The sequence below is a fragment of the Actinia tenebrosa genome, unplaced genomic scaffold, assembly GCF_029948245.1.
Source record: "Actinia tenebrosa isolate PJP-AT-01 unplaced genomic scaffold, QUT_ActTen_1.0 PGA_scaffold5__44_contigs__length_20552954, whole genome shotgun sequence".
In the NCBI taxonomy this organism is placed as follows: Eukaryota; Metazoa; Cnidaria; class Anthozoa; order Actiniaria; family Actiniidae; genus Actinia; species Actinia tenebrosa.
Window position 1 is genome coordinate 5098540 of NW_028292582.1, and position 26292 is coordinate 5124831.

The following is a 26292-nucleotide window of genomic DNA, read 5'->3' on the forward strand; positions in this document are numbered from 1 at the left end:
ATCCTGGATCTGCCCCTGGTACTACAGTATGTAGCTAGACACACATTGAGGACATATAATTTTATTCAAGATACACTTTTTTTGTTTATCCAATATTATATATTTTTGAGCTTTTTTTGAGTGGTGATCCTAGAAATCTTGGGTCTTTCAAGTTGCAACTATTTAAATACCATAACATTATGTTAAAAATGCTAAAATATTCAAAACATATGCTGAAAATTATTTATTGTGAATCATTCATTCATCTTTAATTGATAATGAGTGACTGTGACCATAGTATAGATACAATTTAATAACTTCCCAAGAGATTTTATAACATATATCATGGAAATAAATTATACGTAGGTCTATTTGCAAGTGATTTGTATGTGGGGATTCATGAAAAAGTATTAAAAAATTGTACTCAATTCATATAGATTAGGTGCACATTAAGTCATAGCCGCCATCTTGGTTGACGATAACAAAGCATTCCTCATTACACTTCTCTTGTTAGGTCAACCAAGATGGCAGCTGTTTCATTGTTATTTATAATATCTCAAAGGATTTTTCGGTAGCCACCATGTTGGTTGACGATAACAAAGAATTCCTCTTTACAGAATTTTAACTAGAATTAAGTAATTAGAATTGGCTTGTGGGGGGAGGGGAGGGGGCAGTAGCCTTTTATGCAGACATTCTTAGGGTGTCATGCGATGTTTCTCTCCCTTTAAGCAGAATTCATGGTGAGAGAAACCTTGAGCTATGATGTGATGACCCTCAGAATGTTAGATATATCAATATTTTTTAATAGCAATTATGGATTTGAAAGCTGGCTATATCTTATTTCCAATGAAAAGATTAATTATGTATATCCCTTTGTATAATGATATTCTGTATAGGTTCAATGCTAGGGATGGATCCAAGGTGTGAGAATGAACCCCCCTCTCCCTTTTTCAATGCTTATTCAACCTTAAAATTGCAAATATGAACCCCCTTTTTTCTGTTCTGGTGACGAGCCTGTCTCTAAGAAGGAAAGGTATTTGGTCTTAATATTCCAGATCCTGCAGGTCCTTGTTGTTGAAACTGTAATCCTGTAACAACTGAAGAATTATGAGGGTATCTAACCGGAGCCACACCAGGATGCATCCCCACAGCTTGACTGGGATACCCAATAGCAGCTTGACCTACCATGGGCCTAGGCTGATGTGGGTAACCCCCTGGCATGAGTGGGTTGTGGGAATGCTGTGATGGTAGAGGAACTGGTATTGGCATTGACGCAGCATGTGGAGTTAGGATCTGTTGATTGTTTGATAGCTGTTGATAGCTTGATTGTGGTAGTGGTTGATTCCAGTGGTTTGGTGGAGGCTCTGTTGGTAGTGGTCCTTGCTGTCGTCCTCTCCTGTTTCCACTCATGGACAGCTTTGAGTAGCGAGAGTTGCTACCATTTGGGTCTTTGTCCCATAACTTACACAGTTCTCTTCCCACTGATGGTTCCAACTCCTGAGAAAAAAAATCAGATAGTTCAGGGTTGCTCACCATTTAAATCAATCCATTGGGTTGGAAATTCATTGACTATTGTAAGAAAAGAGCAGGAAACTTTTGAAAAATGGAACACTCGTCTACAGGGAGAACTAAAAAGATAGTGAAAAGTGGGTTACCTCAATCAAGAGAATGAGTTTTTTTGGGTCGTTTTCCAATGGGAATGATGCATACCATTTTCTTGGTAAACTATAAGCACCCCAGACCTTTTTGTGGACCTTCTTTACAGTTTGCATAGTAACAACATTGGTGACATACCTGACCATCGCGGCTTATTTGTACTTTCTTGTTATCATTCCATGGGTTAACTAAATGATGTGCCTCTTGGAAAGGAATGTTAGCCCTGAAAATGGATGATACAAGTTGCATTAGCTTTCAAGTCGTTTTAGTTAATAGCAAGCCTTGAAACCCTTGCGCAATAGTGGGGTTTCAAATCATCTTATGACTTCTTACTTTTTGATCCAGTCCACCTTGAATACTCCTCCAAGAGAACTGGACCCAAACTCTGGGGACTTTTCTTTACCAATAGGGGATGTCATGTGTGCAAATCCTAACGAGAGAAAAAAAGTTTTTGTAAATTGAGGGGTACAGATACAAGAGAATGAGTGGGAGAGAGCAGAGGGGAAGAGAATCTATTTTTCCAAATATTAGAAAAATGTACAAACCAATATAACTATAGGTTTCGTCAGTTTGCTTTATTCGATTTTGCAATGGATTTCTTGTTGGCAATTAAATATAAAACCAAATGGATTTCATCATTGTATGAAGATCCACCTATTCAATAATAGATCTTTCCTGAATATTGTATTTTCCATTGTGTTGTTAATGTACCAACCATTTTAACGATAGGTTTTGTCAGTTTGCTTTATTGGATTTTCCAATGGATTTCTCATTGGCAATTTTCAAAAAAATAACCAAATGGATTTCATCATTGTACGAAGATCCACCTATTCGTTTGAGTGACTATAAAAAACAATGGCTGCAAGTCAAGGTTGGACTTGAAAAAATGGGAAAGATCTATTGAGTGAAACATTTTTGCAATGATACAGTTATAATGTTCCCATTGTAAAATCATGCTTAGCCTAATAAAGTTTGTCTAGGTTTATCTTTCAGTGTTTTCTAACCTTGAAAATGCCCACTTCCTTGGACAGAGAAGAAGAGGATTATCATTTTGCTTTCCTGAAAAATGGAAAGGTAAAATTTAGTTGCTTTGATGCGTTTGGGCACAGTTATGCACTGTTATCAGCACCTAGTATAAATAAACCCTAAGGCAGCAAAAGACAATTGTGTTACCACAGCACCATACATGCAGCACACGAGAATGGCTTGGTTTCACTTCACATCATTTCATGCCTCATGTGGAATTTTTTCATTTTTGGGATATCAAATTTGAAGGTCTGAAGGAGTTGGTTGGATATTTCTCTTACCTTGAATGCACGGTTCAGTTTCTTTTCATTAGCAATCGTCGTGGCCCAGATTCCCTGTCATTAAGTAAAACAAAGTTACTAAGCTGGCAACGAGCATGCTCAAGGCTCCCCTTGATAACAGTGCCCCTAGGGTCACCCTAGGCCCTTCATAAATGAAAAAATTCATTTTATTTCATTTCACAAGTCGTTTGAAATACGAGTATGGTAATTGTGTATTTCATGACCAGCTGACATGTGTCGGTCGACTATCACCCGACTGTTGGTCGACAGTCACCCGACTGTTGACCAACACTTGCCTGACACTTGTTGACCAACAGGCGGGCGATAGTCGACTGACACGGTCATGAAGTACAAGACTACCTACGAGTATACTACTATCATACCTTGGTCATCGAAATACTTAGATTTCGCTGATTGTTGCATTTCATGATGAAGTAACGAGCTGAAAAAACACATGCAAAGATAAAAAAATTATAGTTTCTCTCATAATATTGCATTTCTTCTATAGTTGGTGAGTTAGTCATTTAGTTGTTCGTTATCAATATGTTTTTATTAAAAATATTTTATTTTACAACCATCACTTTCTGAAAGAGGGTATTTCTTTTAATACACTCATTGAAATTTGTCTGTTTATAAAATTTGCCCACTCATTTTCTGGTTCCTTCTCTTTTGTTCTCTTGTTCTTTCATTTATTGATGTTGCTCATTCCATCATTTACTTACCCTCACTAAGCTTGTCTCCTTGCTGCAATGACTGTCGAGGTTGAATCGATTCGAAAGACTTTTTTGGTGTTGTCTGCTTGTCAAAAAGGGAAAATCAAGATACTTTGTGTAAAACAAGGGAGTCAATACCCTTGAAGCCATATGTCTTGTCTTTTTTAAGATAATATAAATCAGAGTCTAGTTTCTTAGTAACGATAATCTAAGTAATGCTGTTGTGTGTCTTGTCTACCTGTGGAATGGGTGAGTTACTTTGTCTGGTCTGGGAAAATCAAGATACTTTGTGTAAAACTAGGGAGTCAATACCCTTGAAGCCATATGTCTTTTCTTTTTTAAGATAATATAAACCAGAGTCTAGTTTCTAAGTAACAATAATCTAAGTAATGCTGTTGTGTGTCTTGTCTACCTGTGGAACGGGTGAGTTACTTTGTCTGGTCTTCCAACTTGGACCTAGAGGACAGGAAAGTACTATTAATTGAAACTACCATATACAAAATAGCTTACTACTGCAAGGAAATTTATCAACATTTTTTGAGGGAGTGGGAGATGGATGACTTGCTGAGCCTTGTTATAGAGACTAGTCCTAGACTAAAATGTAGTGGATTCTCCACCATCCAGATTAGGTGCAAACACTGACTCTCCACCTGTTCAAATGATAGCAGCCCCTTTGAATTGAGAAAGCACAGGCCTTAGACACTAATTTTGCTAAAGGGCCGAAGAGGGGTGGGGTGAGAAATGGAAGTAAATACTGGGAGATAAAAGAATCTGTGTTTCAATAAACAGTTCTCCTACCAGTGGAATCTCTATAACGATCTTTCGGAGAAGAAAATCTTTCTGTTGTTCGCGGCCTGTTTGGAAAGGAATAAAAGAAAATAAAGTAAAAGATCGAAGCAACAAAATATAACTTAAACCAACTAGGTAACCAGGTGGGTAACCCAGTGGGCAACCCAGTAGGCGACCCAGTAGGTAGCCCAGTAGGTAGCTCAGTAGGTAGCCCAGTAGGCGACCCAGTAGGTAGCCCAGTAGGTAGCTCAGTAGGTAACCCAGTAGGTAACCCAGTAGGTAGCTCATAAGGTAGCTCAGTAGGTAGCCCAGTAGGTAGCCCAGTAGGTAGCTCAGTAGGTAACCCAGTAGGTAACCCAGTAGGTAGCTCAGTAGGTAGCCCAGTAGGTAGCCCAGTAGGTAGCTCAGTAGGTAGCCCAGTAGGTAGCTCAGTAGGTAGCCCAGTAGGTAGCCCAGTAGGTAACCCAGTAGCTAACCCAAGATCAAATGAATAAAAACAGAAAGAACAGGGCATCTGCTACAAACCTTTCATCTCGGTATCCCCGTGATTCTGATACATAATCTACAAAACAGAACATAATCCAACAACCATAGGCATAAATTGAATGATAATGGTGGTGATGGTAATGATAATGGTGAAGGTGATGATGATAATTATGGTGATAATAATGATGACAATGTTGATCGTGATGATGATAATTTTGATGGCGATGAAGATATTGATAATAATTAAGAGTAGAACAATGATGAAAACCAAAAAAAATAAATAAAAAAATGACATGATCTTATTTACAATATATGACATCACTCATCCTTGGACATCAACACTCAGGCCCCGTCCACACGTATCCGGAAATTTTTGTATCCGCAAAAAATAATTTGCGGATACGAAAATGTTTGCGTCCACACGCAGCGTATTCGAATCGTTTTCACCGTCCACACGTATCCGTTTTCGTAAAATTTGAGGATACGGACACAAAAATTTGCGGACACGTGTGGACACAACCCGTATCCGTAAAAAAAGAATTGCGGATACAAAAATTTGCGGATACATGTGGACGGGGCCTCACATAACATCATTTCTCGATATGTGAAGCGTCTAGTGTTGATACCTATATTATAGAATAATATATAAGTGTATACCTGGTCTAGTTTTTCGCTGCCTGGGGTATAAGTTTGGGTTCATAATCTCTTCTTCAGCCGATAGCACTGCTACTGTTGCCCTGACGATGGCCTTCAGAATGAAAAAATAACAAAAGTTTAACTGCCTACTTGGAGTTTGATAAACAGGATGCATTGTGGTCTAGCTTGGGTATAAACAATAACATATAAGGCATGATAAACCACAGATGTTTGTACCCAAGCCAGCCAACAATGCACCATGTTCGATATCTTAGAAAAGGCCATTTACCTCGTCCACTTGTGACCAGGGTCTAGACGGAGAACGAATTCTTCTGATAAACAAAGCTTGTAGCTTATGCCTCAAATACGATGTAAGATGGATAGTCTATGGAGAAAGAAAATACATATCACGTATTCAGAGCAATATTCAAACTGACGCCTTAAATTACTTTGACATCGTAAGGTTGTGAAAATGATAAAACTTTGTAGCTACCTATGATTTATTCGCCTAAACTAATGGTATCCATGGTAACGCCAGCCACCTCATCTGCACCCTTAACATTCTGAGCACAAGGAATTTTGCAATCTTGTATATATTAATTAACTTAAATAAAAATACCTCATCGTCACCAAGTAACGAAATCCACTCATCTAATTTCAACTCTGCTTCACTATCACGTGACTCGTCTCCAGGCTTTTCATCGGTTTCGCTGTCGCTGCTTTCGCTGTCTCGTCGGCTTTCACTGTTTCTCCGATCTTGGTCACGTGAGTTTCCGGTCCCAGGCTCCAGGTTTGGCGAAGAAAGGCTCGGCCCGGTGAAGAGGCTGACAGTGATTGGTGATATTGCAGTGCAACACTTGATGCTAACGTTGGTGTACATACTACAGGGAAAAGAAAAAAGTTATCCAATTAAAATGATCGGTCACGGTACGGTCACTGTATGAAAAAGGCGAAAGCCATTGAACCAATCATAGCGCATGTTATCACACCGTGTCCAACCAAAATGCTTGGTCACGGCACGGTCAAAGATAAGACGACATCCAATTAAATAACAACGCTGGATAAACGTCACTTAGAATTCTGATCTCATGATTTACTCTGTCAGTAATAACCACATTACCGTGTCATCTCTTCATAAACCAGCCAATCAGAAGGAACCTGCTTCACGGCCCTAGCCTGGGCACTAGCAATAGACTCATTCTTGTCAGAAGCCTGGTACAGAATTGACGTCGTATGCAGGCGTACATTGGATTCTTTACTGAAAGAAAAAAGTTTTGATTAAATAGTCTGAAATAAATCAGAGATATATGAGTACGGTACTGACTTACAGTATGTACACGGTACGACATGTCGTAACATTGAAATGGCTTCCCACAGGAATGGCTTTCGTGTGAGTGGGAAACATAGGGTATGGTATACGGTACCACGTGCCGTAACACTGAAATGGCTTCCCCGAGAATGGTTATCGCGTAAATGGGAAACGTACGGTAAGATACGGTACGGCAACTACGAATTTGCTGTATCGTTTCCCACTCATGTGAAAATTGCTCTATCAACTTACGGCGTGGTTAGCTTGCTGGTGTTGCGATCGATTCGTGCGACGCGAGGGTACATCCCAGCGCACAATGCGGCCTGTGGAGACAAGCGTACCGAAAGATTTCGAGTAAATGATACAATGATTAAAACTAGCATTCTTTTGAACTTCAAAGAAGAGAATCAATGTTCTTACCTTGACCACAGCCCAGTTGTTGGAGTTTGTATTCAAGTCTCTAATGTCCCCAGCTCCGCGCGCTCGTATGAAACCACAGGCTTTGAGAAGCCCTATTATCTGAGATCTAAAGAAAAATATTGTCATTAAGTCAAATCATGCAATAACTTTTACTAGCAGGGAGATGTTGGAAGACCGCATGTCGCGTGTCGGCTGCTATGTTGGGCAGCAGAGAAACAGAATCCTCTTTTGGTCGAGGAACTGAATTCTTTCCACAAACAAACGCACACACACACACACACACAAACCAACTAAAAGAATCAACAAACAAACAAACAAACGAACGAACGAACGATTTCGCAGTTTCTAATCGGAGGGTACCTCATGATGGCTTCATCACGTGGTGAATTTTTCCCCCTAAGTTTACGACAGTCAAGAACGATAACTGTACTCACTTCATGCCCGCCATCATTTCCAGTGTTGCAGGCGACAAATAGTTTCTTTGGCAAAAACTCTTGTCGTTCCCTTCAGCTCTCGCTCGCTGCCAGCCCTGCAAAACACGGGTATAAGAATGGTCCTTTAATTAGTATCAAACCCTGAAACAACCTCTAAGCTGATCTAAGTCATGGCACAGCTAGCTTACAGACTGAACCCTGAAACAACCTCTGGGCTGATCTAAGTCAGGGCACGGCTAACTTATAGACTGAACCCTGAAACAACCTCTGGGCTGATCTAAGTCATGGCACAGCTAACTCACAGATTGAACCCTGAAACAACCTCTAAGCTGATCTAAGTCATGGCACAGCTAACTTACAGACTGAACCCTGAAACAACCTCTGGGCTGATCTAAGTCAGGGCACGGCTAACTTACAGACTGAACCCTGAAACAACCTCTGCGCTGATCTAAGTCAGGGCACGGCTAGCTCACAGATCGAACCCTGAAACAACCTCTGCGCTGACCTAAGTCATGGCACAGCTAACTTACAGACTGAACCCTGAAACAACCTCTGGGCTGATCTAAGTCAAGGCACGGCTAACTCACAGATCGACTCTGCTTTCACGTTATGCTGAGTCCAGGAATCGAACCCGAGATCCAAGAGGTGATAGGGAGTGCACTAACCATTATAGGAACACTGTGTCACTTACCCTGAAGGCTTTGACGAACAGCAAGTGATCGCTAAACGGATCTAGAATAAACCTTTTCTTGGCTAGTGCTGCCAGACGCTTTTCAGATGCGTACATCGGGAGAACAACTGAAAGAATGACATTTTTAAGTCATGGAAGTGGCGTTTTGAAATTAAGATATGTTAAAAACAATAAAGGGGTTTTTCTTGCAGTGATGATAAAAATATTTATTGTGATTATGGTGATGGTGATGATGATGGTGGTGTTGATGATGGTGGTGATGGTGATGATGATGATGGTGTTGATGATGGTGATGATGATGATAGTGGCGATGCTGATGGTGGGGGTGATGATGGTGATGATGATAAGCGAGATGATGTTTATGGTAATGATGAAAATGATGGCGGATGATGACGATGATGATGATGATGACGACGATGATGATAATGATGATGAAGATGATGTTGATGGTGATGATGACAATGATGGCGGAAGATGACAATGATGACGTTGATGATGACTATGATGGCGATGTTGATGATGTTGATGGTGATGATGATGATGGTGATGTTGGTTGTGACGATGCTGATGATGATGATGATGATGGTGATGATGATGATGATGATGAGGGTAATGATGACGAATCAATAGATGCCCTACTCACATGGATCTCTGTAGGCCAGTGCACAAGCAATAGTAACAACGGGATCAATACACTTCAGAACCACTGAATACAGTATCATTTTACCCAGCCTAGGCTCCACGGGCAAATCAGCAAGATGGCGGCCTGGGAACAAACAAATCATAATACATCAACTGACTTAGTTTGCATCAAAACTTGAAGTCACCCTACGAAGCCTTGAACGAGGAAATTTTTAAATTAACGGAATGCACTAGCAAGGTTTCTGATTGGATAAAGGAGTCACGTGATATTTTTACCTACCTATGTCAGTTAGGTCTTCCCATTTATCAAGAGCGTCGATGGTCTGAAAGAAAAATTGATAAAAATATAAGAAAGAAATTAAGAAAATAAATTCTACCCACGTACAAATATACGCTCAGGGGTGAACAAAAGCAAAAGCGGCACGGAATCATAAGTTTTCAATGGTTTGAGGTCACATAAATGCTCGTACTATCCTTCAATACACCGAATCGAAATATGGCGACCAATTTGAATAATATACATGTGAAAATAATATACTCCTATACATGTGAAAATGCTTTTATGTTTCCACGTGAACACGAAGCTAGTCAGTCGCTAGTCAGTGCAGAACAATAGTTATTCAAATTGGTCGCCATATTTCGATTCGGTGTATGGCTTTCCTATTCGAGCACTGCTATTCGGGAATGTTTGCACTTGTTCTCTCTTCGATTTTCTTATGTTGGAAATATGTAGTGAAAAGAGGACCCAAAAAGGTATTCTTAAAATGCCACTGAGTCTTAGTCTAGTGTCAATGCGCTTCCCGTCCTGGTTGGACTGCTAAAATTATGACCCGAAGATCAACCTTCCCCTCTGTTACATTCCTCTCTCCATGTTAGTATTTCACTAGCCACTCTAGCACCACAGGAATCCCAGTGAGGATAGACACCAACATACCTTAAGTAACGTGACAGCATTGCGTAATACCAGGTAAGCGGGGGGTTCTGGTGCTTTGGCCAGGAAATCTGCGATAAAGGTTGAGGGCCCGGCCAGTAATTTGGTATGTAGACACAACTCCTGTGAAAAAGAGACATTTCAGTCCAACTGTTAAATTTTCCCCCCACATTCTTAGATATCCAGCAGAGTTGACCTGACCGGAACAAATTCAAAATTAACCCATCAGAATCCAAGATTCAACATCATAACTTATCAATCTACGATAACTGCTTCATTAGAAACACCGACGCAGTCCATGCTAGTGTTTACTAGCCATCATCTTCAACATCATATTTTGATTAGCATTTCCCATGATTCTGCTAAGAGAACCCATGAAATATATATATTTCTTATTCTTTAAATTGATCGTAAATGCTACTAGTTGAACTCATGGTGAAATTCTAGTTCATTCAACACGAGAAATCTACATTGCACTCAGCCCCTGCTGGGAAAATGCTAACCAAAAATAGTTGACCCATGATTCCTTTCAGGGAACGTAGTCAACTCAGCTGCATATTGAGAGATGGGGCGGTAAGCCGTGTGGGATGGGCTCGGATATCACATAAGAACATGCGTGATAGGTAAATTACGAGCCTTGTATGAAAGGACTGAAGAAGAGGGCCAATGGGCCTTTCACAACTTCAAGTCGCGTAAAAATGAGCCAGCTCAAGTAGAAACCGTGGACAGCAGAATTCTAGCTTCTAGTTGAGCTGGCTCATTTTTAACGCGACTTGAAGTTGTGAAATGCCCATTGGACCTCTTCTTCAGTCGTTTCATACAAGGCTCGTACTTTACCTATTACGCATGTTCTTATGTTCAGCTGGATATTATTTCATTGATATTACCTGTAGTGGAATGCGCAGTAGTTCAGGGACTTGGTAGGCCTGGAAGCTTTCATATCGAATCCTGCTGAACATATGGAAACAAACGCCTGGGGAACAACGACCGGCTCTGATGAGGAAGAAAAGATGATGATGATGACTACAATGATTATGATGATGATGACTACAATGATTATGATGATAATGTTTCAAGACTGATGGTGATGGTTATGTTTATGAGGATGATGATGATGATGATGATGGTAACGATCTATGACGATGGTAATGATGATGAAAATGAGGAATGATTGACGATGAGCATGACTGATGGTGGTGGTAGCAATATTGATGATAATATTCATGATGATGATGATAAATGATGGCGACGATAATGATGAAGATGATGATAATGATAACGATGACGATGATAATGATGATGATGACTGACGATGGAGGTGGTGGTGGTAATAGTAGTGGCAGTAATGATGATGTTAAAATGTTGCCTTTGATGATGATGCTGATGATGATAATGGCGACGATAATGATGAAGATAATGATAATGATGAAGATGATGATGATAATGATGGTGATGATTAATGATGGTGATGATTAATGATGGAGGTGGTGATAGTAGTGGCAGTAATAATGATGTTAAGATGCTGATCTTGATGATGATGATGATGATGATGATAGTAATGCAATAATAACGCCATTTTCACAGCTGTTCTCCTACCTTCCTTGTCTCTGGACAGCACTGGCTTTAGAAATCCATACTGGTTGTAAAGTAGAAACTGATGTCAAAGCGTCAAAAGATTTCTGTTAAAGAAAAAATCCATGTTAATTAGTGTTTATTCTTTTGCTCAAAATGCCCCTATTTATAATTGCTGTGAACGTAACGAGCAGCGAATCTTATTTTGACGGTTGGGATTCCTGTGTGCTATATACCAGGATAAATCTCGATTAGTGTGTCTTTCATTCGCGATGATTCTCGGAGCATGCAGTACGTACGTTCAGCGGCATTCAGCGATTTTCGAAGCACGTTGCTTCAACCGAGCTAGCATTAATATTGATAATACTGGACATATAGTGCTTATGAAGCTAATTCTACTACCGCAATGTGCTATGCTGAAACATAAGATAAAAACTAAATAACAAAAAAAAAAAAAAAAAAAAAAAAAAAAAAATGAAATAAATAAACTTCCCCTAACCAACCTCTTTAACTTTGCCACAGTCGATAACAAACACCACGTCATCAATAGTAACACTCGTCTCAGCAATATTGGTAGACAATATCTGAAAAATTACAATGGAAACAAAGATTAAAACGTACACATCCTCGATTATGATTGGTTCTCTTTTTTTTGTGCTACGACAACCGTGGAAATTAACGAGTGTGATTGGCTTATAGTTCAATGCGATACTGTTTCTGCTCTCTCCTGATTGGCTAAATTTTTAAATCTACACCGTGATTGGTTAACTTTGTAAAAGTGGGTCCCAGAAAGTGTGTCCGCCCAAAACTAAACGTTTAGTCCTTAGATAGACTTGCCCCAAGTCGACCTCTCTTATTTTCTCGGCGTTTTTTTAATTCGAGCGAAGCGAGAATCTTGCGAGCGCAGCGAGCGAGCGACCGCCCAGTAAAAAAAAAAACAAAGCGGGCGGCGGACTTTGCGAAAGTCTAGTCCTTAGAGTGCAAACAATATAACCGTGAAACTTTAGTAATACTAAATAGCACAATTTCATGCGAATTCCATTGTTTTCTATTGTTTGATTAGCACTATTTTGAACTATTTAGTAATTAGTGTTTCACGGATTAATTGTTTGCACTCTATTGAGTAAAGTCACTTACTATTTTCCGCACCGTTGATGGGAGTTTCTTGAAAGCCTGAAACACGAGGGAAAAATAATTTCAAAATATTGCAAATACTTCAGCGTGTCTTTTTTTATACTCACTCCATACTGTATTTTAATGAGCACAATGTCATCAGGGAAAAAATTTATACATGCAAAAGCAAAGATGCCTCCTCCCCACCTTAAAGAAGGGAGAGAAAGAGGACAGACTCTGCTAGCAGGGAACAACTGACTGTAGAGAAGTTTCAATAACATTTTGAAAAAAAACTGAAATAACCACTTTGAGATTTTCACAGACATGTTTCGGCAGTCCCGCTGTAATCACCAATGTACTTGGAATGGTCTTGGAAGCATCTCTTCTTCCCTCGTAGAATATAGCCGGGGTTAGGGGGTTATTTAAGTTTAGATGTTGAGTGTTTATCTTTTAATTTCATCCTTTTGCGATATTTTTTCCCGACCTTTAGTTATCATATCATACCTTTCTTTGCTCTGAAGGCTGCATCGATGAATGGAGCGTAAATATCTGAAATCTGTAGGAAACGTTTTAAGATTATTATGCCTGAATGATCGTAGAAGATATTTAAATAATTTAATGTTTTAAAAACACAAAAAAATTAAATAAATAAATGAGATAAAATGGGATGATGATGAAGATGATGATGATAATGATGATGATAATGATAATGGTGATGATGTTGGTGATGATGGTGATGATGATGGTGATGATGGTGAAGATGATAATGATAATGATGGTTATGATGATGGTGTTGGTGATGATGATGATGTTGAATGATGGTGATGTTGGTGATGCTGATGATGCTGATGCTGACATTGTTGATACTCACCTATTAGTGTTGCCATATACTTGGTGACTCGTAAGTCTGTCCCTTAGGGTGATAATCTCATCATAACCAGGCAAGAACACCAACACAGCACCTGAAAATATCCAATATAACAAGATTAAAATTATACTAAAGTATATAAAATAAATACATTTTTAAACAATTACATTTTTGAACCTTGTTAGGAGCGCAAGAATAAGTTTCATTGTAATACAGAATTAAGGCCCTGTTACACGTAGGTTGAAACCTTTAGCTGAAACTTGTGTGCAACAGCGTTGTGAGAAAAGTTACACGGAGCAATATTTTCGTGAAACCACTCCGCCATGTTGATGTTACCTGCTCACTAAGAATGTTGGGCTTTCGGCATTGGATTGTTTACTGGAGCATGTCGAAGAAAGTTTCAAGAAGGGTGTTTCCTTGCGTTCCTTCTTCACTGAAACTCGTTCAAGACACAAGTTTCGGTTGCACGTGTAGAAAGCAGTTTTTACTTTTCGTGAAACTTTCTCGCGACGAGTGTTACAGGGGAGAAAGCGTTGCGTGACGACACTGAAAGAGGCTGTGGGGGAGACTGCGTGACGACACTGAAAGCGGTTGTGGGGGAGACTAGAAACGCCGTTGCACACAATTTTCAGCTAAAAGATTCAACGTGTATTCGGGTCTTTATAGTAAAAAAATAACAACTTTAAAGTTCCTCGATCTTACCTTGTTTTCCAAGTGAGCAAATGTATGCCAAGACACTTACGATCAGATCCAAGTCAACCTGATTACATAATTAAATAATTAAATATACTAAGATAAAATGTCAAATGTTAGAGTAAAAAACAAAAACATTTAAATCTTAATGAACACTGGAACAACCTCTGGGCTGATCTAAGTCAGGGCACGGTTTACTCGCAGATCGAATTGTAAATTAGTGTGTAAGGTTTTGCGGACTGAGGAAAACTGGAGAACTAACTGGAAAACTGACGCAGAGAACTGACGCAGAGAAAAACCCTGGAATAGAAGGAAAGACCTAACAAATTTTACTGACATGTAATGCCGAGTCCAGGAATGGAACACGAGACCCCAGAGATGAGAGGCGAGTGCACCACCGGTACTTTACCCTTGATTCGCACTGTCATGGTCTACTTGACTATAACTGAATATATGTCATTTATCCGTGTCTGAGGTCTTGAATACATCTAATTCAAATAACGTTGTCATCGCCAAAGGCGATAGGCGATAGGTCATTCCGACATGGAAATGGTTCGTTGAATACAAAGAACATCGAATAATGAATAATAAATAATAAATCAATCAATCACTTTTAATCAAGTATCTAGTCGTTCTAGCGCTTTCGCACTAATTGGGGACACTTTTCACTCACACGCACTACCACTACATTTAATATTCTATGCACACAACGCTCAACTCACATGTTGATTGTTATGGAGGGAGGAAACCGGAGAACCCGCCCGGGGGGGGTACCACCACCCCAACTTGAAATTTTGATTTTACATACCCTACCCCAGACTAAAACTAAGAATTGTACACCCTATCCCAGACTAAAAGACGGAAAAAACGGTTTTACAATCGATTGCAATCAATATTTACTAACATTTTATTGTTTTTGTATCGGCAGAAAGCGTAGCCTATTCGCCAGACAAAAACGACCAAATCATTGACTCTATCCCAGACTAAAATGATACCCTATCCCAGACAAAATGTCAAAAAATTATACCCTACCCAAGACCCAAAAGCCGAAAAACCATACCCTATAGGGCGGCACATACCCGTATAGCAAATATAGGGGAGTACTCCCCCCCCCCCCCCGGGAGAACCCGGAGAAAACCCTCGTAGCATAGGAGAGAACAACACATCAAACAAACTCAATTCACATGTGGCGACCGCAGGGCTCGAACCAGCGACCCGACCCGTTGGACTCGCAGCGGTGAAAGACGACGCGTTAGCCGCGAACGCCAACCATGCTACCCTAATCAGTCTCAGCACGAAGGTCCATACTCTTGATGAGAATAAGAAGAAGAAACACAAGTCATTCCAGCTATTCTTGGATCTTGGAATAACATATATCCTATCGCTTTTCGCCTATCGCCTATTGCCTATCGCCTTTGGCGATGACAACGTTTTTTGAATTAGGTGTATACAGGCTTTTTTTCCCTAATCCGGAACGACTTTAGGAGTAAAATGAACTTAATTTACTTTTCTTGTTTAACAATCCCATGTGCGCGCTCAGACGACATCAGGATATCAGGCAGCGGGCAGATACTAAAAAAATGCCGCCCGCTCAAACAGCCAATCAGAACGCACGATTTTTAGGATACTAACCTTGTCGTCATCAAATGTCCTGTGATAAAGAGCAAGCACTTCTTTGGTTTCTTCACTGAGCTTGGAAGACTGTTTTTCCAGTGACACATCGTCTTTGTATGTAACTTGTGGTGATGTCCTACAGTTAATAGTCAGAGAGATGTTTAATGGAAAGATCATATATTATCTATGAACATGTATATAGGAAAATAATACAGGATACATCATCTGTGTATGTACAATTTAACAAAAAAAGAGTCTTCTTTGTCGAACAACATGGATCTACCCTTTGAAGTTTTCATTGATTTGGTTGATAAAACTCTTCAGTATAAACTATCTTTTGAATTGACACTCACATGTAAGCCTTCAACATGTCAGTGATATCGGAGTGTTGCCATTTTTGTGCCCAATCAAGTGCTGTCCTGTGGAGATAAGATTGGAGTGTTATTTTACTGGTGCTGTATTTCATAATCTTTGCAACATCAATTATCATCATTGGGCATCATCACTGTCATTATTGCCATCTTTGCTATCATCGTCATCACCATCATTAATATTGGACACCATCACTGCCATCATTGTCATCTTTGCCATCATCGTTATCATCACCTTCATTATCATTGCACAATGCCACCACCATCAACTTCGTCTTTGCCATCATCTTCATCTTCTCCGACATAAACTTCATCAGCACCGTTACAGTGGCGGATCTAGGGGTGGGTTTTGGGGGTTGCAACCCCCCTATGAGAGCCATCGTGATTTATTATTATTATTTTTTTTCATGACAACACCAACAGCATCGCAAGTTTTATTAAAACAGGGGTGCCGAACACATTTCGCCTGCTTTTTTTTCAATACGCCGTGTGTGGGACCTGAAACAACCATGCTCGCCTGCAGCAAATAATCATTATCATAAGAGCTACTTCTATTTTGTGCTACTTTCCCACCAAACAAGTACCTCAATCAATGCTACAACCCCCCCCCCCCCCTTTGAAAAAATCCTGGATCCGCCCCTGCTGTTATCATCACCTTCATTGTCATTGCACAATGCCACCACCATCAACTTCTTCTTTGCCATCATCTTCATCTTCCCCGACAACAACTTCATTAGCACTGTGTATCATTACAACCCACTATCATTATCATTATCACTGCCATCATTATCATCTTCACCATTACTCATCACCACCAATAACTAATCCATAAATAATTGAATAGCAGAATGGTCAAAGTACTTTACTTACCATCCATTCTTGGGTTCTCTGATGTTTGGGTTGGCTCCCAAGGAAATCAGTTGCTCGACAACACCAACACAGCCACGCCCTGATGCCACCATTAATGCTGTTGCCTGAGTCTCTGAGTGTTGATAATCAACTGAAGGAAAGTAGACAGGGTCAGAAAGATTACTAATAACATAAATAAATAATAAATGCTTAGGAGGTATATTGTATTGAAGGCAGCAAAATGTGTGGTTCAAGAAAATAACCATACCCCACCATGGAGGAAGTCCAAAAATTATTCCCAAGGGGTGGGGTGTCAAAGGAAAACAAAATGACAGAGGGGTGGGGGGAAACGTTTTTTCAGATTTCCTCCATGGTGTGGTATGGAAGTTGACCTTCTTGGGGCTAGCCATCACGTTGTCAAAATGGTGCATTGCATTGTGTTATGGTCACCAAGAAGTTTAAACTTTGCTCTCGGATTTCCTTACCAGTGCACTGACCTTTAAACTTGTACTTGGTTTGTTTAGCTAGCTTTTTTAAATACGAGCAAAATAACATTTTGTAACTTAATTGAAGCTTTTCTTGTGGCTGTTTAGAGAACTAAAGAAATCCATCTGAATTTCCTTTTTAATGTCAGTGAATTCGTATGGTAATCCGAGCACAATGTCCAAACTTCACTTCTTGACACAAGACGGCTAGCGCCAAAAAGGTGAATTGTCTGAAATCACACAGTTCTAATACTTACCACTGATGTTTTCATTCATTATGAGATGAAGTATTTGAACAAAAGAATCGTCACTTCCCTACAAAATCAACACAAAATTGAGTTACAGGGCTGGAGGTTTATTACCTGGGAGGGGGGGGGGGGGGGGGGCACTACAGTGTCTTGAATAAAACCAAGAATGTACATTTGGCACCAAACACAAACAACACAAATCACCATGAAATTTTAAATCGAACTCCTCATTACAAGCACTTAGATGTTAATGACCCCACTACCAAATAATAATAAAGATGATGATGATGATGTTGATGATGATGATAACAATCTTAATAAATCTTAAATAATGACAAATTATGAAAATTATTTAAAATTGCTTATTTTTAGAAATGACCCCCTCAAAAATAGACGTTTTTGAATATTTTTGAATATTAAGTGACCCCCTAGCAATTGAGCCAGCCACCCTTCTTAGGTAATGAACAACTAACCCCTACATTGATTTAAATTTCTTTACATATTTGCAGACTATTCCGAGCCCATCCCACACGGCTTACAGCCTCATCTATCATATATTGCAGACTGTTGATTGTTTAGCAAAGTATACCAAGACCATTGCAATATTTGCAAACAAGGCACACTTACATTGAGCCATGCTTCGGATATGCTGTCATCCATTTCCTTTCTTAAATAAGCTTCTTCATCACTGGAATCGTCCTTGGAAAAAGAGAAGCTAATTAAGACAAACCACACAATAACTTCTTCTTTCTTTATTTGCACTCATGATATACTTTACAATAACAAAATAGATGATAAATATTAACAAGTTTCAACTAATAAAGAAAGTAAATATATTTAGCATTTGGAATTTATGAAAACTTTGTTACCAAAAGACAATCAACAGTGGCCTAGGATAATGCACTCACCTCTCACCTCTGGGGTCTCAGGTTTGATTCTTGTATTTGGCAATAAAAATGATTATAGTTTGGAAGGCCTCTCACTCATTTGATACAAGGGTTTTTCTTAGGGTTCTTGGATTTCCCTTTCCCCTCAAAACCCAGCACACCAAACTCCAATTACCAATCATGAGAAACGATTTTCAGACTTTTATAAATTGAGAAAGAATTTACATTTTTCAGTTTTTAATTTACCTCTTCTTGCTTGCAGACTGCATTTTCGGATTTGATGCCCTCTTTGATGTCCTCATCATCATCATCTTCATCCTCAAGAATGAGATCTTCACCTTCATCATTGGCATCATATCCACCATTAGTATCAACACCATTGCTTTCGTCTGTGACATCATCTGTGACATCATCTGTGACATCATCAGTGACATCATCTGTGACATCACCTATAAAAACCAAGATATACTCTTGAGTGACATCATCTTCATGATACATTCTTTGCTAACATCATCTTTACCATTGACATCATATCCTTTATTGTCAACCTTGATCCTCATCTCCACGACACATTCTTTCGTAACATCAGGGCTTATAATAACACGAGCCAGGCATTCGACAATCTCTGGCCAGAACTGGGACTTGTCTGGCTAAATCTTTTCCTTGTATGCCATTTTGACCAGTAATGTTTTGCCAGAAATAAGGTAGAGTATGTCCAAGCTAAAACTAATTTGGCCTGTGATCATGAGTGGTGACTGATTGACCATTATTTTAAGCCCTGAACATCATCATCGTCTTTATGTCCAGGCATACTACAAATTAATGCATGACTTGTACGAATCAATTCAACATACTGTATTACTAACCTGTAGTTTCATCAGTGATATCATCATCTGCTCCCTCATCATCATCTTCTTCTTCGTTATTTACATCATCTATGAGAAACTGTGGATCAGAATCTTTCTCCTGTGACTCTCTATCCACTAGGTTTTCCTCATTGTCTGCTTGTTCTTTAACATCTGTAAATATAGTGATACATATTTACATTTCTTTATCATTACGTGACCTGTTATCATAATCTAACATAGCTTTAATACAGAATTGATAGAACTGGTTACCGGTCTTTTTGAACCAAAGTCTTTTTGATCCAGGTCTTTTCAAACCAGGTCCAGGTTTTTTCGAACCACCTATGTACACTTTCGACCCACCTATATACACTTTCAATCCACCTATTATAACTAAAGCATATAACACGTCCTATATGCTGTGTACATAGTTAATGTAAAAGAGTATAGTTTAAAACGTTGTCTTGAGCACCGAATAAAAGATTACATACTATATATCACATATATGTCACCTAACTATGTGATGTGATTGGATGAAAACAATGGGCAGCCGTTTCAATGTTATGGCATGCCGTACCGTGTACGTACTGTAAGTATGTTCCCACTCATCAATAACCATTCTTATGGTAAGCCTTTTCAGTGTTATAGTATATATGCACCATATACAACTCATATGAAAAATGGGGTACAAGTAATTGAATGTGTAACTTTATGACTAGCCAACAATTTAAACTCAAATTAATGATTCTGATTAGTATGTACAGTACCTTCCACTGATAGCAGGTCAAGCTCTTCTTCAAGCAAGTCTAGGTTTTGCTCCAGTTTCTTTTCAGAATCTTCAACAATTGACTCTTCAATTTTAGTCTCCATAACCTCACTTTGTGATGAATCTGCTCCACTTTTGGCTGTAGAATCTACTTTGCTGAGAATTTCTCGTTTTTTTGAAGGTTCTCTTAAGCTCTGATCAAGAGCCTTGCTGGTTGCAGTCAATTTTGATGTTACTTTATCTTTGAAATGCTTTTCCATTGCCTTATTTTGATACCCTGTCCTAAAAAAGCACATACACATATTGAATCTTAGGGAACCAAGGATGGTGTAGTGGTAGTGCACTCCCCTCTCACCATTGGATTCTTAGACTTGGCAACGTGTGTGACTTTCAGTTTGTTAGATTTTTTTCTTTGATTCCACATGGTTTTCCTCCCCTTGCAAAACCCAATACGCTAATTTACAATTCAATCTGTGAGAATAACAGTGCCCTGACTTAGATTAGCCCAGAGGTTGTTTCAGGGTTTGATCTTTGAGTCAGCCATGCCCTGACTTAGATCAGCCCAGAGGTTGTTTCAGGGTTTGATCTTTGAGTTAACCATGCCCTGACTTAGATCAGCCCAGAGGTTGTTTCAAGGTTTCCAAAAAGTACCCTGTAAATGAAAAGAACACCAATAACTTGTTTGGTCAAAGAAAGTACTTACAAACCAAGGATATCTTCCAAGAAAAGTTCTTTCACTTCATAACACCTGCCAGGAACTAAAGAAAAGAAAAGGTAACATCAGTTGGTGAGCAAAGATTTCTTAAAGTATGGGGTATAGGCAGCTAACTGCTGCCATAGATGAATTGTTGTTTTAAACATGAGTGCTGTACACTGTTAATTCTAAGAGTTTCATCCTTGGACTTGAATCACATGTAAGCTAAGTTGCTTGTCTGTTCTCTCCTGTGCTGTAAGAATTTCTCTCTATGTTCTCTGGTTTTCCTCTACATTTTTACAATTTTCAATACCATGGACTCTTATGTCCAAAGTACTGAGAATTCACTTACCATTGACAACAGGGCAATGTCCAAAGTACTCTACAAACAGCTTGATATCCAAGGCTGCACTCATTAGAATAAGTTTGATTTTCTTATTCACAGAAAGTATGTCTCGCAAGGCAATCAGCAGAAAATCTGCAAATCTATCCCTCTCATGAATCTCATCCTAAAGACAGGAAAAAATTGCTAGTGTTGAAAGAAGAATTCAGAGGTACAGTAGTATGTGCTACAAGAAGAATATAGCTTCAGTTGTTACCATGGAAACAAAAACCAAGTGGTTGCCATGGAAACTAGAGGACCAAAGTGATACTTTAACTTACAACAATGATGTGAGTGATGTAAGACAAGCAGCTATCCCCTTGCATCAGTGTTCTTAGTAGGACACCATTTGTGCAGTACGTCAATAAAGTCTTCGGTGACACTCTGGAAAACATTTTTTTAAACTTTAGATTTGCATTTGTTTTGAAAAAAAACCTTGAGTATTATTTCTTTTTCTTTTTCAAGTTGACAAAAAATAACTATTTTTAAAGGTACAGAGGCACCTTGAAAAGAAATATTAATTGGATTTTAAAGATGTGCTTTTTGAACAAGGCCAACAGGTCAATATGAAGCGAATCCAATTAACCTTTAACACCCCTTTAACTGCCCCTCCCTCCTCATTGTCTTGACAGGAGAAGTACCATAATTTGCTATCTCCAATTTTCATAAAAACTGTGATCCAGTGAATATATTCTCCTGCCTTTAGTCTAATGTTAGTAGCCAAGTGCCTGCCAGATTTTCAGTCACTTGGATCCATAGACCCTTCCTCCCCCCCGCCCCCCCCCCCCCCCCCCAGAGATTTGGACAGTCCCCTACATGGTAAAGCACCCAAAACAGCCCAGTAAAATAAGTAACCCATCCCACAGATACACCCCATGCTAGAAAAAGGCTGATTGCTTATTAAATTAAATCTTAATCTTTAAATCAAAACTATCGAACACTGCTACACATTTACCTGCTTTCTAGTCTAATTTGATAGCCAACAGCCTGCCCAATTTTCTCTCCTCTCTCAATGGCTACCCTCTCAGCAACTGACAGTGCAGATATTCGTCGTGGCTGTGTACAGATGATGCGACATGGGGTGGACTTGGATGACGAGTTTTCAAGTATGAATTGAGTAACCTAGACAACATAACAGTTCAAGACATAAATTATCACTAAATATTACCAATTATTGTTCCAAATAAAATAAAATAAAAAGCAAAAGAAAATCATTATAGTCTCATATAATTTTAAATGCAGCTTGCCTGTGTAGTTTTTCCTGAGCCAGTTTCTCCAGAAACCATGACAACCTGAAAGTACAAGATATTTGTCAATAAGAATGAAAGGAGAGGAGAGGAGAGTGGCTGACTTATCTAGCTTTCCAGAAGAAGCTGAATAACTAGATTTACAACTTTTTATGTTGGCGGATTCATAGACTGCATATACTGGTAATTAGAGGTGAAACACAGTTCACAGTCTGGATGAGTGATCAGGTAGCACATACTATATGAGCAGCAGTCATACAGATCAGACACATATTAATTATTAATTGCCTGAGAAGATAATTTCATGTTCTACTAAACTTTCTGAGATTGGAGTGAGTTTGACCAATAAAATCTATGTTAAAGTTGTAAATATTAAGGACAATTCAGTCACCCAGATTAAGGACATTTCAGTCACCCAGATTTCTCCTGGGTGAAGTCCTGATTTCTTTTGTGTTTATCCTTATCTATTTTTCATAATTGGAGTCTTATTTATTTAAGGAATGTGAGCTAACATTGACAGTTACCATCAGCAATGTCTTTCATTTTCCCTACCTGATTCTCATCAATGAGCTTGATAATCTCACTTCTCTGTGAAAAGATGGGTAAAGAGGTACGAAATGCTGTCAGCTCATTGTCCTTGATTGGTGGGGGTACCTGAGGCGGGGTGCTGCTGAGTTTTCCAATGAACCTGTTATCTTTGTTACCTCTTCCTGTGAATATGGAAGAAAAATACAAATTTGGTAAATATATTGATAAAATAATATAGAGCAAAGAGATTGCAAAGTTTGAATGTTTAAGCACATGAATACATGGCTGGGTGGATGATAATATGAATGGATGGATGGGTGTGACATAGTGGATGGATAAATGAGATGAATGGATGGTTGAATAAGTTGATTGTGGGAGGGAGGATGATTTGAGGGATGATGAGAAGAATAGATCGAGGGAAGGTGGGAAGGATTTAAGGATCAATACAGGAAAGGAAGGATAAGAAGGATAAAGAGAGGAAAAGATGGATCAGGCAATGATCAATTGATAGAGGGATAGAGGGAGGGATAGATATATGTATATGGATGGATGGAAAAACAAACTTAATTAGGCCATACAAAAAAAAAAAGTGTGTTTCCAGTTGCGCAACTGACCCTAATTTTCTTGCTGATTTTTGCCCACCCTAACTTGTTTTAAATTTCCAAATGCACCACAGGGTTCCCAGTAAGCTCATTTCCACTGTTTATCGGTAAAAAAATCCAACTTACCGACCCCAATTATTTTTCTCATGCAACAGGAAACACATTTAGTTTTGTTTGCATGGCCTTACTGTGAATCAAATACACACCATTGTCTGTGTTTCCAAAGAGTTGTTCTGTCTTGGGCAGCAATTCCAGCTTTTCTTTAGTATTAAGAGGATATTTCTTCATCAAAGAGTCAATACACTGACCGGATATTCTAGATAGCTTGACTTTACTATTTGAAGAGCTTTTCTTGACATCTTTCTTTGATGAAACAAGGTATCTGGCATTTCCTTTCCTGTTAGCAAGTATTTGTTTGTTGGATCAGTTATACAGCTTTTTCAAAACAGGTTGGCAAAACTTTTGGTTGTATCGCCGTGTACGGGAATTGTCAGGGGAATTCTATTCAAATTCAAATTTCGAGTAATCACCTAGTAGTCGTAGCCTACGATAGCATAAATTAAACTATAATAAATATTTATGTACACATGCTAATGATACATCGTTTAAATGTGACTAAAAAATGAGACCAGTGAAAAAGTGAGGAGAACCGAAATTTCTAAATCCACTCGTGTGTTCGGAAACCTGACGTACTTCGTTAATCTGTACACAACGATTGTACCAAACTTTTGTTGCATTTTGGACCCTTTATTGAATATTAATTTCTAAATGACAAACAAAACTCGGCAGAATTAAGAAAATTGATTGGTCATGTCATCATCAAAATTTTGAGAAAGGTTAATGAAGGTTTTGTTGCATGCCGCATACCAAGCCTGAAATGCACTATGGGTGATTTGAATGCAGTCAGCAAAATGCCACAACGATAAAGAATTTTCCCAAATTTTGTTTACATGTTTTTTCATATACTGTACATTATCGTTTCAAGCTTAGTAAGCACCATGCTAAAGAACCTAGAGGCCCTCCACCCCTTCCCCCCTCCCCTACCCATTTGGGCTGCTACGCAGGCTATGAAGAACCTTCGCCAACCTTTTTGAAATAGCTGTATATAGTATTTTTATACATTGAAAGAGAAAGTGTGTGAGAATTAATCAATACTGAAAAAATGGAAAATTCCACAGGAAGCCCAGTTTACAGCAAGTTTCCTATTTTTTCTTCTTTTCAAACGAGGCAAACCACCTCACCCTTTTAGTGTCAAGATGAGATTCTTTTATCTTTTACCACAATAAAGATGAATTTTACAACGCAACCCCAGTCCAACAAGATGATAGAAATCATGTCGTATTGATTGCATCCCCTGAACAATGAGGGTGATTTCTGAATAACAATTAAGTGTTAACTATCACTTATCTTTATTACTCACCCATGGCTCTTAGTCTTCAATCCTAAACCCTGGCAAAGCCTATGGATATAGGCTCTCTCCACTGAAGTAAAGGAAGATGGGAACTCAAGATCTGAAAACCAAGCATATAACTGGTGGGTTATGTCATATAGTGTTACAACAGAACATGGATCTTTTTCTCATGGCAGCCAGGTTTGCTGAAACAATAGATTTTTCCCCATGTAGTCTCGCATTCAATTATAAATAAAGGTTTTTATTCTCATGGGGATAAATATGGTGATATGTGATACAGCCCCTTTTGCACTTGGGATTCCTGTGTGATAAACGAGGGAGGAGTGGGACACATTAATTTGTACTCTCACCACAGGTAGCTCAACAAATAAACAATTGAGAATCCCAGATACAAATAGAGACATCTGTGGAGGAAGCTTAACTCAAAAAAATTTATATTTTAGATTTAATTTTTAAAGAATCGAATAACGTAGATTCTCAACGGCAACGATCGGCAGACACCGGAAGGTTGAGCATGGTCTCACAGACATCACAATCTTAAGGAAATATACGTCGAAGATCGACTGTCTAATTTACGAAATGCAATAAATTAAGACTAACACTCAACATCCAATCGGACTAATACGAAAGAAGATTGCAAGACGAACAAAAATGACCTTATAATGTAAGAATAGATTCGTATATAAATTTGACATTTTAAAAGTCGTATGTAAAGTCGATCATTTATCGTTAAGATGGAAAACCTAGTGATGAAACATCAATATCCACGCCTTTCATTCCATTAAACATAACACAAACTTTCAAAATTTACCAAAAAATTCGAGTGCAATGTTTACATTGTGTTTTTTTTTCACAAATTGTTTTTAGTCAAGGGGGAAAAGCGGTAAAGACTCAAGGCAAAATGTAAGCGGAAATACCAAGGTTTCTTTAGGAATAATACAAATAATTCACCTTTCTGGGTTTCATCTAGCCTGAATTTATCCAGTGCGATCTTGACGGCTATTTTGAACTCCTCTTTAACACAAATTTTGGCATTTTTTCCCAAACCTTTCGGTCCTCGTCCACCGTCCGTCATCTTGTATTGGAGCGAAACACCACTGGGAATACAAACAGCTGGCTCACTA

General features: G+C 38.9%; 1 protein-coding gene across 1 annotated transcript; it reads right to left on the bottom strand.

Annotated features, from left to right (window-relative positions):
- Window positions 1-45: 45 nt before the first annotated feature.
- Window positions 46-26251, bottom strand: LOC116291605 (3'-5' RNA helicase YTHDC2). Its single transcript, XM_089037526.1, has 45 exons — window positions 26120-26251; window positions 25178-25268; window positions 23964-24154; window positions 23180-23337; window positions 22628-22672; window positions 22336-22502; window positions 21662-21764; window positions 21351-21507; window positions 21008-21062; window positions 20306-20586; window positions 19560-19712; window positions 18940-19142; window positions 18434-18505; window positions 17816-17873; window positions 17095-17224; window positions 16207-16272; window positions 15872-15989; window positions 14249-14306; window positions 13550-13640; window positions 13183-13234; window positions 12703-12738; window positions 12069-12149; window positions 11590-11672; window positions 10881-10986; window positions 9997-10116; window positions 9343-9385; window positions 9064-9186; window positions 8421-8527; window positions 7730-7824; window positions 7296-7401; window positions 7128-7198; window positions 6687-6824; window positions 6186-6447; window positions 5856-5951; window positions 5588-5678; window positions 4970-5006; window positions 4454-4509; window positions 4068-4111; window positions 3665-3737; window positions 3326-3384; window positions 2943-2996; window positions 2640-2694; window positions 1969-2065; window positions 1774-1858; window positions 46-1476 (listed from the first exon to the last, which is right to left on the bottom strand). Exons 1-45 carry the CDS (start codon window positions 26241-26243, stop codon window positions 1000-1002), a joined length of 4968 nt encoding a protein of 1655 aa, XP_088893652.1. The 5' UTR covers window positions 26244-26251; the 3' UTR covers window positions 46-999.
- Between the last annotated feature and the right edge of the window lie 41 nt (window positions 26252-26292).